The sequence below is a fragment of the Tamandua tetradactyla genome, chromosome 11, assembly GCF_023851605.1.
Source record: "Tamandua tetradactyla isolate mTamTet1 chromosome 11, mTamTet1.pri, whole genome shotgun sequence".
Lineage (NCBI taxonomy): Eukaryota > Metazoa > Chordata > Mammalia > Pilosa > Myrmecophagidae > Tamandua > Tamandua tetradactyla.
Genome location: NC_135337.1, coordinates 62,516,270 through 62,535,386, shown reverse-complemented (window position 1 = coordinate 62,535,386; position 19,117 = coordinate 62,516,270). Strand labels below are relative to the sequence as shown.

At 38.7% G+C, this 19,117-nt stretch overlaps 1 protein-coding gene across 1 annotated transcript in view; it reads left to right on the top strand.

The window, feature by feature from the left end:
- The first annotated feature begins 17,666 nt into the window (after positions 1–17,666).
- Positions 17,667–19,117, top strand: part of PGM1 (phosphoglucomutase 1) — a 66,863-nt gene continuing 65,412 nt past the window's right edge. The window contains exon 1 of the mRNA XM_077120731.1: positions 17,667–17,693. Within this exon, the coding sequence (XP_076976846.1) occupies positions 17,691–17,693 (3 nt within the window). The 5' untranslated portion in view covers positions 17,667–17,690. The remainder of the gene's footprint in view (positions 17,694–19,117) is intronic.

Genomic DNA, 19,117 nt, shown 5'->3' with positions numbered 1-19,117 from the left:
AAAATTTTACAGGCCATATCCCTTACTGATCCCTTTCATTGATCACTAGCATTTCAAACTAAATCTATTTTAACATTTGTTCCCCCTATTATTTATTTTTGTTCCATATGTTCCTCTCATCTGTTGACAAGGTAGATAAAAGGAGCAGATGATAGCACATTTTTATAATTGTACTCTTAATTAAAATCCATGGTGTAACTTAGGGTTCACTGTTTGTGTGGTGTAATTTTTTATTCTGTTACCATATATACAATCTAACATTTCCATCATTAATCATATTCAGATGTCTATTTCAGTGCTGTTAATTGTATTCACAATGTTGTGTTACCATCACTACCATCCATTAGCAAAACGTTGCCATCATTCCAAATAGGAATCCTGTACATTTTAAGCCTTAACTTCCTATTCCTTATCCTCCAGTAACCTATATTCTAGATTCTGACTCTGTGTGTTTGCATTCTAATTGTTGCAAATGAGTGAGATCATATAATATTTGTCCTTTTGTGTCTGCCTTATTTTACTCAAAATGGTGTCTTCAAAGTTCATCCATATTGCCGCATGTATCAAGACTTCATTCCTTCCTAAGGCTGAATAATATTCCGTTGTATGCATACACCATATTTATTTTATTTACCTGTTCATCAGTTGGTGGACACTTGGGTTGCCTCCATCCCTTGGCAACTGGGAATAGTGCTGTTATGAACATCAGTGTGCAAATATCTGTTTGAGCCCCTGCTTTCAGTTCTTTTGGGCATATACCTAGTAGAGGGACCACTGGTCATATAATTCTACACTTAACTTTCTGAGGAACTACCAAATTGTTTTCCACACTGACTATACCATTGTACATTGCCACCAGCAAAGAATGAGTGTTCCTATTTCTCTGGATTCACTCTAACACTTGTTATTTTCTGTTTTTTTAATAGTAGCCATCCTAATTAATGTGAAATCTTATTGTAGCCCTGATTTGCATTGCCCTGATGATTAATGATATTGGGCATCTTTTCATGTGCCTTCTTCCCATTTGTATATCTTCCAGAGAGATGTCTGTTCAAATCTTTTGCTCACTTTTTAATTGGGTTGTTTATCTTTTTGTTGTTCAGTTAAAGGATATTAATACTTTATATATACTGGATATTAATCCTTTATCAGATATGTGGTTTCCACAATACTTTCTCCCATTCTATAGGATATCTTTTTACTTTCATGGGGAACAAAAGTTTTTTTATTTTGATGAGGTCCCATTTATCTCTCTTTTCTTTCATTGCCTGTGTTTTGGGTGTAAAGTCTAAGAAACCATTGCCTAACACTAGGTCCTGATGATGCTTCCCTATATTTTCTTTTAGGAGTTTTATAGTTCTAGCTCTTTTATTTAGGTCTTTGATGCATTTTGAGTTGATTTATGTATATGGTGTGAGGCAGGATTCCTCATTTTCTGAAAATGGAGATCCAGATTTCCCAGCACCATTTGCTGAAGAGACTATTGTATAATCCCATTCTTCGTAACAATATTCCCCAAACCAGGTTGCTGGTGGACGTCACTCCTTTTCACTCACTGTATATGTATGATTTATAGCCAAGTCTTGTTGACTCTACCTTCTGAAATTACCTTGTCTTCTCGCTTCTACCCATCTCCATTGTCTTGAACCTGCCTTACCAGTTTCACTTCATCCACTTTTTTTCCTTTTATTCATGTATACAGCAACCATGATGATCTCTTAAACTGCTATTATGGAACATCCCCATGACTGACAACTCACCCCACACCCCACACACCTGAACCCCTTCACCCTCTCCCATTCCCCATACTCCAGGTACCCCCACCTCACCAACCCCCACTGCACATACTTGCCCTACACTCCCACCCCAAGTGCAGCCCAACTCACCTCTCTGCACACCTCCTGAACACTACCTCCCCCTCTCTGTTCCCTGCAGGCTTATGCCAGCACATAAAGGCTGTGGGCACAAACCTCCATACTTAGGTTACCCCTGCCCCTCTGCCCATAGTGTCACACAGCCTCACCCCTCCCTCCCTGAGCTCAGAACATCCTTTTACAGCACTCCCAGGCCCACGCATGCACAGGGACCCCCAATCATGTCATTCAGCTCTGGGAACCGCACTTTACAGCAGTTCTAGAACCACGCATGTGCACAGCCCTCAGCCTCACTTCCCAGCTCTGAGATAGTGCCAACCTGCACAGATGGGTCACATCTGCCCCCAAACCATGAAGGCGTAACACTGATCTGCTGCCACAGCTCTACATATGTGCACAGAGGGCCCCATGCCTTTAGACCAGTGCACACCAGAGTTACATCCCCCAGACCATTGCACCTGCACAGCTACATCCTCCCTGGCTACTTGGCACTCACATCCACAAGCATCAGCATAACATCCCCAACCTGCACCCACACCTGCCCTGAAACAAATCACCATACTGAGCACTCCACTCTGTGCCCTGCTCCCTGCTGTACCACCCTCCCGCAAACACAAGGCCTTAGAGTACTGAAAGAAATCAACTCCTAAAGTAAATCAATCAAGATATTTACATATGATGAAGACAGCAGAAGATCACTAAGCATATCACAATGCAAACAGATATAACCCTGCTTAATGACCAAATTAAAACACCAGAGGAGACACAGACTTTGGAACAACTAATCAAAGATTTTCATACAACTCTACTTAATATAATAAGTGGGATAGCAAATGACATAAAGGAGATCAAGAAGACAGTAGAAGAGCACAAAGAGGAATTTGCAAGAATAAATAGGAAAATGGTAGAAATCACAGAGATTAAAGACTCTGTTGACCAAATGAAAAACATACTAGAGACACCCAACACCAGATATGAAGAGACAGAAGAAAGAATAAGTGATATAGAGGGCTGGATAACTGGCTTTGAAGACTCAAAACAGCAAATGGCAAAAAAGATGTAAAAAATTGAATGGGAACTCAGGGAAATGATAGACAAAACTAAGAGCACAAATGTAAGAACCATTGGTGTCCCAAAAGGAGAAGAGAGGAGGAAAGGGCTAGGAAGAGTAGTTGAGGATATAATGGGGGAAACTTCCCAACCCTCATAAAGGACATAAATATACAAGTCAAAGAAACCCAAAGAACTCCAAACAGAATAAATCCAAATAGGCCTTCCCCAAGGCACATATTAATCAGTCTGTTAAATGTTGAAGAGAAGCAGAAAATCATGAAAGCAGCAAGAGAAAAACAATCTACTACATACAAGGGAAATCAGATAGGACTGAGTTCAGCTACTCAACTAGCACCCTGGAGGCGAGAAAGCAGTGGTATGATATTTTAAAGATCCTGAAAGAGAAAGACTTCCAGCCAAGAATTTTGTACCCAGCCAAATTGTCCTTCAAAATTAAGGGAGAGATTAAAGTTTTCACAATTCACAGTTTCAGCTGAAAGAATTTATCAACAAGAGACCAGCCCTACAAGAAATACTAAAAGGAGTTCTGCCAGCTGAAAAAAAAAAGACAGAAGAGAGAGGTCTGGAGGAGGACACAGAATTGAAGAGTACCACTAGGGGTAATTTAAAGAATACAAAAAGAAAGAAGGAAAAGAAAATATAGAGCTGACAAATAAAATTAAAAAGATAAGATGGTAGAACCAAGAAATGCCTTTTAAGTAATAACTTTGAATGTTAATGGGCTACACTTACCAATTAAAAGATACAGATTGGCAGAATGGATTAAGAAATATAAATCCAGCTATGTGCTGCTTACAAGAAACTCATCTTAGACACAAAGATACAAATAGATTGAAAGTGAAAGGATGGAAAAAGATTTTCTACGCAAGTTGTAACCAAAAGAAAGCAGGAGTAGGTATAATAATATCGGACAAGACAGACTTTAAATGTAAAGACATCATAAGAGACAAAGAAGGACACTAAGTACTAATTAAAGGGTCAATTCAACAAGAAGATATAACAATCATAAATGTTTATGCTCCCAATCAAGGAGCTCCAAAGTACATGAGACAGACATTGGCAAAATTGAAGGGAGTGATAGATGTTTCAACGATAATAGTAGAAGACTTCAATACATCACTCTTCTCTATAGATAGAACAACCAGACAGAAGATCAACAAGGAAATAGAGAAGTTAAATAACTTCATAAATGAATTAGACCTAACAGACATATATAGGTCACTGCACCCCAAAGCACAAGGTTATGCATTCTTCTCTAGTGCTCAAGGAACATTCTCCAGGATAGATCATATGCTGGGGCACAAAGTAGGTCTTTATAAATTTAAAAATATTGAAATTATGCAAAGCACTTTCTCTGATCACAATGGGATGAAGCTGGATCTCAATAACCACCAAAGAAAAAGAACATTCACAAATGTATGGAGATTAAGTAGCAAACTCTAAAACAACCAGTGGGTCAAAGAAGAAATTGCTAGAGAAATTAGTACCTATATGGAGATGAATGAAAATGAGAATACAACTTATCAGAACTTATAGGATGAGGCAAAGGCTGTGCTGAGAGGGAAATTTGTTGCCTTAAATGCCTACATTAAAAAACAAGAAAAAGCAAAAATCAAGGACTTAACAGCAAACCTGGAGGAACTTGAGAAAGAAAAGCAAACTAACCCCAAAGCAAATAGGAAAAGAGAAATAACAAAGATTAAAGCAGAGATAAATGAATGGGAGAACAAAAGAATAATAGAATCAATAAAACCAGAAGTTGGTTCTTTGAGAAAATCAATAAAATTTATAGCAAGAATGACAAAGAAAAAGGGAGAGAGACTACAAATAAACAAAATCAAAAATGAGAAGGGGAGCATTACCACAGACCCTGAAGAAATAAGGGAAATCATAAGAGGATACTATGAACAACTATATGCCAACAAATTAGACAACTTAGATGAAATGGACAAATTCATGGAGACACACAAACAAGCTACACTGACTCAGGAAGAACAGAAGATCTCAACCACAAATAAAGAGATTCAATCAGTCATCAAAAATCTTCCTACAAAGAAAAGCCCAGGGCCAGATAGCTTCACAGGGGAATTTTATCAAACATTCCATAAAGAACTAACACCAATCCTGCTCAGATTTTTCCAAAAATTTGAGGAAAAAGGAACTCTACCTAACTCATTTTATGAAGCTAATATCATTTTAATACCAAAACCGGGGAAAGATGCTATAAGAGAGGAAAACTACAGGCCAATCTCCTTAATGAACATAAATGTGAAAATTCTCAATAAAATATTAGCAAATAGAATCCAACAGCACATTAAAAGAATTATACACCATGACCAAGTGGGTTTATACCAAAAATGCAAGGATGGTTCAACACAAGAGAATCAATTAATGTAATACAGCACATTAACAAATCAAAAGGGAAAAAAATCACATGATATATTGATTGATGCTGAAGAAACATTCAACAAAATTCAGCATCCTTTTCTGATAAAAGCACTCCAAAAGATAGGAATCAAAGGTAACCAACTCAATATGAGAAAGGGAATATATGAAATACCAATAGCCAGCATCGTACTCAATGGAGAAAGACTGAAAGCCTTCCCTCTAAAATCAGGTATAAGATATGGTTGCCCACTGTCACCACTATTAGTCAACATTGTGCTAGAAGTTGTAGCTAGAGCAATCAGGCAGGACAAAGAAATAAAAGGCATCCAAATCGGAAAGGAAGAAGTAAAACTCTCATTATTTGCAGATGATATGATACTATACTTGGAAGATCATGCAAAATCTACAACAAAGTTACTTGAGCTAATAAACAAATTCAGTAAGGTGGCGGGATATAAAATTAATGAACAAAAATCAGTAACATTTCTATACACAAGCAATGAGATAGCTGAGGAGTCAGTTAAGGAAAAAAATCCATTCAAAATAGCAACTAAAAGAATCAAATACTTAGGAATGAACTTAACTAGGGACGTAAGGAACTTGTACACAGAAAACTACATAACATTGCTAAAAGAAATCAAAGGAGATCTATATAGGTAGAAAGACATTCCCTGCTCATGGATAGGAAGGCTAAATATAGTTAAGATGTCATTTCTCCCCAGGTTGGTCTACAGATTCAACATAGTACCAATCAAAATTCCTACAACCTACTTTGAAGATTTGGAAAAGCTAACTACCAAATTCATCTGGAGGGGAAAGATATCCAGACTAGTTAAAAGCATCCTAAAAAAAAAAGAAGAAGGTGGGAGGATTAACACTACCTAACTTTAAAACCTATTATAAAGCCACAGTGGTCAAAATAGCATGGTACTGGCACAAAATAGAAGCATTGACCAATGGAATCAAATCGAGAGTGCAGAAATAGACCACCAAGTCCATGGTCAACTAATTTTTTTTTCATTTTTAAACATTTTTATTGTATAGTGTAACATATATACAAAGCAAAGAAATAAAAAAACAATAGTTTCCAAAGCACTCTTCAACAGTGGTTACAGGACAATCCCAGAGTTTGTCATGGGCGTACCATCCTCTCAGATTTTTCCTTCTAGCTGCTCCAGAATATAGGCGGCTAGAAGGTTTAAATATTTTTTAATCATCACAATCGACATTTTTTGCTTCTTTTTTTGGGGGGGGGGAAATAACATATATACAAAAAAGCAATATATTCCAAAGCACAGCACCACAATTAGTTATAAAACATATTTTAGAGTTTCAAATGGGTTACACTGCCACAATTTTAAGTTTTTATTTCTAGCTGGTCTAAAATACTGGAGACTAAAAGAAATATCAATTTAATGATTCAGCATTCATATTCATTTTTTAAATCCTGTCAGAACCACCTTCACTTCTATCTATTCCCTTACATTGGAGTTCGACTTCATTAGCTAATCATTCACCCATCTCTAGCTTCCTTGTATCTCTACATCCCCTATAATCTATGTTATAAGCCTCTGGTTATATCTTTATGTTGGTCATAAAAATGGAATCATTCAGTATCTATCCTTTTGTGTCTGGCTTATTTCACTCAGAATTATGTCCTTAAGGCTCACCATCTTGTCATGTGCTTCAGGATATCATTTAACCTTACTGCTGCATGATATTCCATTGTATGTATATACCACATTTTGTTTATCCACTTGTCTGTCAATGGGCATTTAGTTTGTTTCCATCTTTTGGCAATTGTGAATGATGCTGCTATGAATATCGGTGTGCAAATGTCTGTTTGTGTCATTGCTTTCAGCTCTTCTGGGTATATACCAAGCGCTATTGCTGAATCATGGGGGAATTCTATATTTAGCTTCCTAAGGAACCGCTTAAGAGTCTTCCATAGTGGCTGAACCATTATACATTCCCACCAGCAGTGCATAAGTATCCCAATTTCTCCACATACTCTTCCACATTTTTAGTTCCCTGTTTGTTTAGTAGCAGCCATTCTTATAGGTGTGAGGTGGTATCTCATTGTAGTTTTTTTTAAAATACCAAAAAACACCAAACAAATGCAGACATTCATAACTTTTGATCATTCTGTTCTACATATATAATCAGTAATTCACAATATCATCACATAGTTACATATTCATCATCTTGATCATTTCTTGGAACATTTGCATCTATTCTGAAAAAAATAAAAAGAAAACAGAAAAAATTCATACATATTATTACCTCCCACCCCCCTCACCGATCACCAGCAATTCATTCTAAGTTTATTTGAATATTTGTTCCCCCTATTATTCATCTTTATTCCATATGTTTTACTCGTCTGTTGATAAGGTAGATAAAAAGAGCATCAGACACAGGTTTTCACAATCACATAGTCACACTATGAAAGCTATATCATTATGCAATCATCTTCAAGAAACATGGCTACTGGAACACAGCTCCACATTTTCAGGCAGTCGCCTCCAGCCTCTCCACTACATCTTTTTTTTTTGGCATGGGCAGGCACTGGGAAACGAACCCAGGTCTCCTGCAGGGCAGGCGAGAACTTTGCCACTGAGCCACCGTGGCCTGCCCTCTCCACTACATCTTGACTAACAAGGTCATATCTATTTAATGCGTAAGAATAACATCCAGGATAACCTTTCGACTCCGTTTGGAATCTCTCAGCCATTGACACTTTATTTGTCTCATTTCACTCTTCCCCCTTTTGGTTGAGAAGATTTTCTCATCCCTTGATGCTGAGTCTCAGCTCATTCTAGGGTTTCTTTGAATCCCTTGATGCTGAGTCTCAGCTCATTCCAGGATTTCTGTCCCACATTGCCAGGAAGTTCCACACCTCTGGGAGTCATGTCCCACACAGACAGGGGGAGGGTGGTGAGTTTGCTTGTTTTGTTGGCTGGAGAGAGACGCCACATCTGAGCAACAAAAGAGGTTCTCTTGGGGGTGCTCTTAGGCCTAATTTTAAGTAGCTGGTCAATTGATTTTTGACAAGGCCCCCAAATCCTCTGAACTGGAACAAAATAGTCTTTTCAATAATTGGGCATGGAAGAACTGGATTATCAATAGCCAAGAGAATGAAGGAGGACCCCGATCTTACACCCTATGCAGAAATTAACTCAAAGTGGATCAAACACCTAAATATAAGAACTAGCACGATATAGCTTCTAGAAGAAAATGTAGGGAAACACCTTCAAGACCTAGTAATAGGAGGCAGCTTCCTAAACTTTACACCCAAAGCACAAGCAACAAAAGGAAAAATAGATAAATGGGAACTCCTCAAAGTCAAATGCTTCTGCACCTCAAAAGACTTTGTCAAAAGGTGAAGAGGCAGGCAACTCAATGGAAGAAAATATTTGGAAATCACATATTAGACAAAGGTTTGATTTCCTGTATATACAAAGAAATCATACAACTCTACAACAAAAGAACAAACAATTCAATTATAAAATGACTTAAAGATATGAATAGGCATTTTTCTGAAGTGCAAATACACATGGCTCAAAAGCACATGAAGAGATGCTCATTTTCACTGGCTATAAAGGAAATGCAGATCAAGACTACAATGAGATACCACCTCACACCTATAAGAATGGCTGTGATTAAATAAACAGGAAACTATAAATATTGGAGAGGATGTGGAGAAACTGGGACACTTATGCACTTCTGGTAGGAATATATAATGCTGCAGCCACTATGAAAGACTGTTTGGTGGTTCCTTAGGAAACTAAATATTGAGTTGCCCTATAACCCAGCAATAGCACTACTTGGTATATACCCAGAAGAGCTGAAAGCAACGATACAAACAGACATTTGCACATTGATGTTCATAGCAGCATTATTCACAATCACCAAAAGATGGAAACAAACCAAATGCCCATCAACAGACGAGTGGAATAAACAAAATATGCTATATACATATGATGGAATATTATGCAGCAGTAACCCAAAATGACATCCTGCAGCACATGACAAGATGGATGAGCCTTGAGGACATAATGCTGAGTGAAATTAGCCAGACACAAAGGATAGATAGTGTATGAGTCCACTTTTATGACCAGCATAAAGGTATAATCAGAGGCTTATAATACAGAAGATAGGGGACTTAGAGATACATAGAAGCTAGAGATGGGTGAATGGTTAGCTAATGAAGTTGAACTCCAATGTAAGGGAATAGATAGGAGCAAAGGTGATTCTATAGTGGCTCTATTAGCATATTGAAGACGAGCAAGATTGAAAGAGGTTGTATAGACCTACGTGTCCCACTGACTCACACTAGAAATATGAATGAGTTCTTGTAAGAATTACTTCAAAGATATGATTCTTGTATAAAGAGTGTTAAAGTTCAGGGTACAGGTGGAAAACTGCCTTTGCATGGTATGAGCTATGTTCAAAAGGAAACCGTCAGCACTACCACAGAACAGCAGAGCTAAATAATGGGAGGAGGGACAAAAATTAAGAGGAGGTTTAGATTTCCTATTTGGTGAGGGTGTGTTCATTGGTTTTCTGTCTCTTGGGAACAATGAAATTATCTAAAATTGAGAATGTTGATGGACTGTGGATTTTGGGCCCTCTATGTGATGCCTGATGAATGAGGGTGGCTGAAGGATGCACTGACAGAGAAATAGATTGGTGAACGATGGTGTATATTTATGAACGAGGGTTGTGCTGCTATAAAAGGGAACAATGTCCTGAGGCATGCAATGATGTGAATGAACATGTGGGACATTTGGTGAGACAAAATAGGCCAGAAACAAAAAAACAATAATGGTATGGTCACCTTAAAAAAATGCTTATAAGAAAATAGGGGCCTAGACTGTAAGCTTTTAGACCAGACACATTAAGTCCAGAGTGGTGATTATTATTTCTGGATTTTGAGAGGCTGTTTTATATATTTATCACATATAACCTGATATTTAGAGACATTCAAGAATGAAGCCGAATAGGTTGGGGTTAAAGTAATTCAGAACATAGGGGTAAGGAAGACAGTGTCTCATTTTAGAACCATACATACTCTTTGAGACCAATGGAAGAAAGGTTTATTTGATCTGGAACTGAAATTTTCTGTAGTGCATAATCTAATTCAACCTATCTGTGTAGCTCATTTGAACAACTGAACCACAGAGAGCACAGAATGAGAAAGAGGTCCTTTAATCCTGTATAGATTATTGTAATGCCTGGAAACATCCTAGAGTATATCAAGCAGATAATCAAAAAGTATTGGCAAAGTCCCCCGAGGGAGGGGAGAAAGAATATGGAACTATTAAACCTTGCCATCAGGGAATCTCCTGATACTGTGTCAAGCTTTAGGGATACCCACATCAATAGGCCATACCCTCGATCATGAAGCTTACTCTTGTGAAGCTTATGTGGGTAGCAGAGAAGCTTAGACCACCTATAAGCATGCCTAAGAGTTACTTCTGGAGGACCTCTGTTTTTGCTCAGATGTGGCCTCAGTCTTTCTAAGCCCAACTCTGCAAGTGAAATCATTGCCCTCCCCCATGCGGGACATGACATCCAGGGGTGAAAGTCTCCCTGGCGACGTGGGAGAGGACTCCCAGGGAGGAATCCAGACCTAGCACTGTGGGATCAACAATTCCATCCTGACCAAATTGGGGAAAAAAAGTGTAATTAATAGAGTATCAGTGGCAGACAGAGTTCAAATAGAGTTGAGAGGCTACTCTAGAGGTTGCTCTTACACAAGTTTTAGGTAGGCCTTACTACCTTCATAACCTGCCAACCCCCAACCAGGACCATTCCAGCCAATCCTAAAGAACACCTAGGGCAATAAATAAGATTTCACAAGTGTTCCAGGCACTAAAGTAACTTGCGGGAAACCTACAACCTCCAGATGGGTCCCTGGTCCAGATAAGTCCTGAAACCTAGCCCAGCCTCTCCAGAACATCAGATAGTTCCTTCTCCCTACCCCATATTAGTGATAGACCCTCCCAATATAAAAAATTTAGAATTGCCATAGCCCAAACAACCCCAAAGAGAGGTATGGAAAGATCAAAGGTGATGGTGGAATTATACATAGAAGATAGGACTTACAAATGAATATGAATGCTGGATTTTATTAAATTGATTTCTCTTTTAGTCTCCAGTATTTTAGAGCAGCTAGAAGTAAAAACCTGAAATTGTGAAATTGTAACCCATATCAAAGTCTGAAATATGTTCTACAACTAATTGTGGTGCTGTGCTTTGAAATTTATAGATTTTTGCGTATATGTTAATGTTCACAAAAAAAAGAAGGAAAAAAAAAGTCGGTTGTGATGATAAAGTATTTAAGCCCTCTAGCTTCCTATATTCTGGAGCAGCTAGAAGGAAAAATCTGAGAGGATCGTATGGTAACCCATGACAAACTCTGTGATCTGTTCATGACAAACAAGCTCTGTAACCATTTGTTGAAGAGTGCTTTGAAAACTATTGATTTTTTATTTCTTTGCTTTGTATATATAGTATACTATATAATAAAAAAAGTTTTAAAAAAGCTATTGTGCGAAGTGGGGTGAGATGGCAGTGTAATCAAGTGTGGAATTTAGTTACTCCTCTAGGGCAGGTAGTAAATAGCCAAGACCTTTCTGGAACAACTTTTTGGAGAAATTCAATTAATGGACGCACATAATACACCACACTGGAACTGATATGACCACTGAGATCCTACAAAGAACTATAAGTCTCCCAAGCTATGCAGGCTGATGATCCTCCCCAACTGGCACAGCAGGCTATTCTGGAGTTGGTTCACTGAGGAAAAAAGAAGCCCTCCTTACTAAGAACAAGGAATTGACAATTAATGAACAAATTCAGTTTGTCATGGGCTACCATACAATCCTCTCCAATTTTTCCTTCTAGCTGCTCCAGAATATAGGAGGCTGAAGGTTTAAATAGTTTTTTAATCATCACAATCGACTTTTTTCCTTTTTTGTGTGTGACTAATATATATATATATATATATATATATATATATATAAATTTATTGCTTTTTGTATATATATATATACAAAAAGCAATAAATTTCACAGTACAGCACCACAATTAGTTGTAGAACACAGTTCAGAGTTTGACAGGGTTACAATCCCAAAATTTTAAGTTTTTACTTCTAGCTGCTCTAAGATACTGGAGACTAAAAGAAATATCAATTTAATGATTCAGCATTCATATTCATTTGTTAAATCCTATCTTCACTGTATAACTCCACCATCACCTTTGATCTTTCCATCCCTCTCTTTAGGGGTGTTTGGGCTATGGCCATTCTAACTTATTCATATTGGAAGGGTCTGTCACTAATATGGGATAGGGAGATAGAACTTTCTGTTATTCTTGAGAGGCCAGGCCCTCTAGGTTTCAGGACCTACCTGAACCAGGGACCCATCTGGAGGTTGTAGGTTTCTGGCAAGTTATTCTAGTGCCTGGAACTCTTGTGGAATCTTATATATTGCCCTGGGAGTTGGAAGGTTATGTTAGGTAGTAAGATCTATCTGAAGTTTGCATAAGAGGAACCTCTAGAATAGCCTCTCAACTCTATATGAACTCTCCCTGCTGATGATACTTTATTAGTTACACTTCTTTTCCCCCTTTTGGTCAGGATGGAATTGTTGATCCCATGGTGCCAGGGCTGGATTCATCCTTGGAAGTCATCTCCCACGTCATCAGGGAGACTTTAAACCCTGGATGTCATGTCCCATGTAGTGGGGAGGACAATGATGTCACTTGCAGAGTTGGGCTTAGAGAGTCTGAGGCCACATGTGAGCAATAAAAGAGTTTCTCCAGAAGTAACTTTTAGGCATACCTATAGGTAGTCTAAGCTTCTCTGCTACCCACATAAAGCTTCACAAGTGTAAGCCTCATGATCGAGGGTATGGCCTATTGATGTGGGTATCCCTAAAGCTTGACACAGTATCAGGGGATTCCCAGATGGCAAGGTTTAATAGTTCCATATTCTTTCTCCTTTCTCTCAAGGAACTTTACCAATCCTTTTTGATTATCTACTTAATATACTCTAGGATGTTTCCAGTATTACAACAATCTATACAGGATTGAAGGACCTCTTTCTTATTCTGGGCTCTGTGTGTTTCAGTTGTTCAAATGAGCTATATAGATAGGTTGAGTTAGATTATGCACTGCAGAAACTTTCAGTTCCAGGTCAAATAAATGGGAGGAAAGATTTTAATACCAAAGCGTGTAATACCAAACATTGTTGCAGTCACAGTCATCCTGCCTTGTCCTTGGTTCTTGGCCCACACTACCAAGAGTTCCCTCATCATTTCTGTCTGCATGGCCTCTTCAGATCCAGTGACTTCTTCCCCTACTTAGTGCCATCCTTGAAGAACTGGACTCATTGTGCTGCTTATTTAACATTTCTCTAAGAGTCAATCTGAGCCTGTTCTATCTGGCCACTTAATTTCTTCTTCCTATCTTTGAATGCATTTGTGTGAGAACAGGATGCTAGGAGCCATGCCAGCTACGTGTCAAAATCAAAGGAAAAAACCCCACTATGCGAAGGATGGCAGAGGAGAAGGAGGGAAAGAACTTGAGTCCCTGAATACTGATAGAGCCACTGGACCTACCCTGGAATTACCTACCTCCAACCTTCTGTTTATATTAAATAATTGTGACTTTATTATTTAAGCCTTTATTGGTTGGGCATTCTGTGACTTGTAATTGAAAGTATTTTGACAAATATACATGGATCTTCGTTACTGGAGAAGGCGGTGGATTCTTTTGCCCAGTGTGCTCAAATGACCAATTCCTGAGACACTAGGGTTTCAAAGAGAAAAAGTTTATTAGTAGGCATGTACTAGGAGATCAGATGGCCTATAGACCCAAAAATCTCTCTCCCTGAACTGCAGTAATTCTGATAGTTTTATAAAATTAAGAGATGGGCAGGTTTTAGCACAATGATAATAAGCACAATGGCCCCAAATGATGTAATTATAGGTGATCTAATTATTAAGCATGTAAAGACTGATTACATGCTTAGTCACAGAACATATGTAAGAAAATGGCAGCCTTAATGTGACGATGGGTGTGATTTTTAGTATTATGAGATATAGGTGACTTGTAGGTTAAAGTCTAAGCTATTGCGCATGTCAGGTAGGCTAGATCCAGTCATGGTTATCAAGATAACTTTGGACTTGGGATGGATTAGTTCTGGGCTGACCCAAGACCCTTCATTAATAAAGTTCAGCGGCTGTGTTTAGTTATCACAAGACTCTGAAGTTGAAAAACTGGATAAATGGATACAAGTGAAGGTTAGTCATAAGATTTTACAATCACAAGGGCAGAAGATAACGGCTATACAATCATTATCAGAGATCAAGGCAGCTGGATTACAAGTCAATGATTTCAGGTACTTCCATCTGTCTACTGCCAGTATACCAGAAAGCAAAAAGGAATATCTATATGATGTTCAGTAGTTAAAATCATCCCTTAAAGATTGAGAAAATCTTCTCGACCAAAAGGGGGAAGAACGAAATGAGACAAAATAGTGTCAATGGCTGAGAGATTCCAAACAGAGTCAAGAGGTTATCCTGGAGGTTATTCTTATGCATTATATAGATATCACCTTTTTAGTCAAGGTGTAATGGAGAGGCTGGGGGGAACTGCCTGAAAATGTAGAGCTGTGTTCCAGTAGTTATGTTTCTTGAAGATGATTGTATAATTATATAGCTTTTGCAATGTGATTGTGTGATTGTGAAAACCTTGTGTCTGATGCTCCTTTTATCTACCTTATCGACAGACGAGTAAAACATATGGATTAAAAATAAATAAATAATAGGGGGAACAAATGTTAAAATAAATTTAGTAGATTGAAATGCTGGTGATTGGTGATGGGGAGGGGGCGGGGGTATGGTATATATGAATTTTTTATTTTTTCTTTTTATTTCTTTTTCTGGATTGATGCAGATATTTTGAGAGGTGATTGTGGTGATGAATATGCAACTACGTGATCATATTGTGAGTTGTTTATATACCAAGAATGGAATGATCAGATAGTAAGAATGTTCATGTTCGTATGTTGCTATTTTTTTAAATTAAAAATTAAAAAAAAAATCATCCCATAAATTCTAATTTCTCTGTTACACCTTTGTGATTTAATTTTAATTTTCTCAGTCATAGGGTCTAAATCTTAGAGATAAGAACAAATCTATTAATTTTGCCAGTAATAGCGACTACTGTGATAAGTTGAAAAATGTCCACAATTCTTTTCCTCCCTGTTCAGCTGCCCCATATAATGTGATTTTGCATATTCTCCTGTTAAGAGACTTCATTTCTCTTTAAATCTGGGCTAGCTTTGTGACTTGCTTTGGTCAACACAATGCAGTTAGAAGTGACATCATACCAGTTATGAGTCTAGGCCTCGAGAGGCTTTTATACTTCTGCTTTCTCTCTCTCACGATTCTGCCACCACTGGTGAACATTCCATACTTAGCTTGCTGCATTAGGAAGACATGTGGCCTAGTCACTGCATTTTACCCAACAGATGACCACCAGACATGTGAAGAAGGCGCTCCTAGGCCACCCACCACGGAAGGACTCTCCAGCAAACTGGATGTGGTATCAAGGAATGGTATTAGTTATCTATTGCTGTGTAACAATACTACCACAAACTTAGCAACTTACAGCAACATGTGTTTCTTATTTCACAGTGTCTGTGGGTTAAGAGTTTGGGTACAGCTTAGCTGGGTCCTCTGCTTCAGGGTCTCTCATGACTACAATCAAAGTGACAGCCACGGTGATCTTATCTGAAGCTTCAACTAGGGATGGATCACTTCCAAGCCCACGTGGTTGTTGGCAGCATACAGTTTCTTGTGGGCTGTTGGAAATGAGGGCCTCTGTTTCTTGACGGCTGTCCGCTGGAGGCTACCCTCCATTCCTTGCCATGTGTATACCTTCCCAACATGGCTGCTGCTTCCTCAAAGCCAGTAAGGGAGAGAGTTTCTCAGCAAGACAGACCATGCACACCATATTATGTATATAACCAGGAAAGTGACACCCCATTACCTTTGCCATATCTTGTTAATTAAAAACAAGTCACAGGTCCTGCCCACACACAAAAGGAATGACGTGGTAGGCAGAATTCTAAGAATTACCCCACAATGACCCTTGACTTTATATAATTCCTCTCCTCTGAGTTTGGGTGGAACCAGTAAAGATGATATAACTCACATAATGATGTCACGTTAGATGACAAAAGGGAGATTATCCAGGTAGGTTTAATCTAATCACATGAGCCCTTTAAAAGCAGACAGTTTTCTCTGGCTGTGGCAAAGAGAATGTCAGAGATATTCTAAGAGTGCAAGGACTTGATATGAGTGGCCTCTAGTAGCAGAGTGACTCCTGGCTACAACCAGCAAGGAACAGGGACTTCAGATCTACAACCACAAGGACCTGAATTCTGGTGACAATCAGAATGTGCCCGGAAGCAGATTCTTCCCTCAAAGTCTCCAGATAAGAGTCTGACCCAGCCCACATCTTGAGTTCACCCTTGTGATATGCCCTGAGCATTGAATGTAGTAGCCATATTTGCCCAGATTTTTGACCTACAGAACCATGAGATAATAAAAGGGTATTAAGTTGCTAAATTTGTAGTATTTTGTTACATAGCAATAGAAAACTAATAGAAGGGGATTACCTAAGGGTGTGAATACCAAGAAGTGAGGATCATTGGAGTCACCTGTCTGACACAAGAGCCCAGTCAGGATCACCAGAGTCTAACCCAGATCTGAAACATCCAGCTGATTCACAGAATCATAAGCAATAATAAGTCGTGGTTGTCTTAAGGCACTAAGTTTTCAAAGTTGTTTGTTAAGCAGTTAAAGTTGTTAAACTTCTCAGATGAGAGAAGTATGGAGCAATTTTTGCTAAACATAAAGCTCCATCCAGTTATATGTAAGGCTCCAATGTTCCAAAGGTAGTGAAGAATCCAGAAAGAATATGGGATCTGAGTTTGAGTTTACCACTTTATAATAATGAGTTATCATTATCAACAATGTGCTAGGAGCTCTATTCCGTATCTAATTTAATCCCTATACCTCTATGACGTAGATATTTCTAAGACTCAGGGATTCAATGCTACATTTTCATTTTGTGGTGTTTGGCAACCTTGATTACATTAACCACTCTGTCCCCAGTTCTCTCACCTATAAAATGGGACTGATTATACTATTTAATACAGAAGATTACACTACCTTGTAAACTGAATTCCTGTATAAATATTAGAAATCATTTCCAGCAGTAATGGATTCAATTTTCACTTATTTGCCACAGAAATCCGAAGCAAAATGAAACTCATCAATGGTAAGTATCACTATATCGATACTTTGGTTTTCGAGAGTCAGCAGTCTCATGAGGCTGTCACCTCCCTGTTTGATCAAAATACACCAATTAACCACTGAGAAGCAGGAGTGTAATTTAATTCACAGATTAGTGATAGGCTCTGGTTTTGGAATTTGGGGAAGGGAGCCAGTATTTTCCAGAACCTCTGTTTCAGGCACCCTGCTAAGTGGTCACATTATGACTGAATGGGTTTCCATGAGCTGGAGCATGGTCGTTTTAAAAGTGCTCCAGGTGATTCTACTGTGTAGCCACGAATAAGAACTACTGACATATAAAACCCCATTTAATTCTTTAAAAATCTTCTGAGATAGGTTTATGTACAGTAAAGAAATGGAGACCCATAGATATTTACTAACTTTCCCAAAATTACACATCTAACAGGTAGGGGATAAAAACACTTCACCAAAATGACACATTTTCTGAGCAGAGGAGACAATTATCCACCAAATCAAGAGGGAAGCTAAACCTAAAGGAAAGACTGAAGGTTTTTACTTCATTATGGAACCCCCTTCATCAACCCTGTATCCTCCATGAATTCTTCCTAGATACCGCAGTCCTTACTGACCACTGAATTTCTATGACATGGATTATTAGCTTATTTTGATGGTAATCATACGCAGCCTTACCTTGTATCTATATACTCATTTACCAGAGCCTCCCTGTACATTCCTCAGTTATGAAACCCGGCGATACTGCAGGCATATCTTGGTAGGAGCCCTGATTTGGGGGCCAGACCGACAGACTTGGGCTCCTGCGTGTACTTAGCTCTGTGGCCTTGAAAAGGCATTTTATTTTTTGAATTTCAGTTTTGTAAGCATAAAATGGGGAAAAATAATACCCATGCTTTCATAAGGATTCGTAAACATTCAATAAATCATAGTTTGAGGACAGGCATCCTCACCAATGGAAGTAGTATGTGTGATTCATCAATAAACAGTTGGAAATAGTAAGTCAAATGAGAACATTGGAGTTTTTCTGGCACAAATGCCCTTATACTTGGAAAGAGAACAGAAACAAAAAGTTATGAAATCTAACTAAGGGTAGTACTTCTATTCCTCAGAACAGGTCCCCAGGAATTTATTTACACGTGATACAGTAGTAAAACCACAGAAAATCATTACAGGCGGTATTTTCTTCACCTTGCCTCATGCCCTTGACCGAGTTCCGGGTTGCTACCCCAAGCCCTGGTCCCGGCATTTAGGGGAGGAGTTGTGGATTTCATTTTACATTGGCTTGGCTTGCGAAGGGAAAGGTAAATCAGAGGCTCCACTTCAACGGAAGCCTGGCGACGGGCTCCCCTTACCCCTCCCTCGGGGATGTGCAAGGCGGTGGGCGGGCGGCCGGCGGGGCGCCCGGGGCCGGACCCTTTAAGGGGGAGGGCGGAG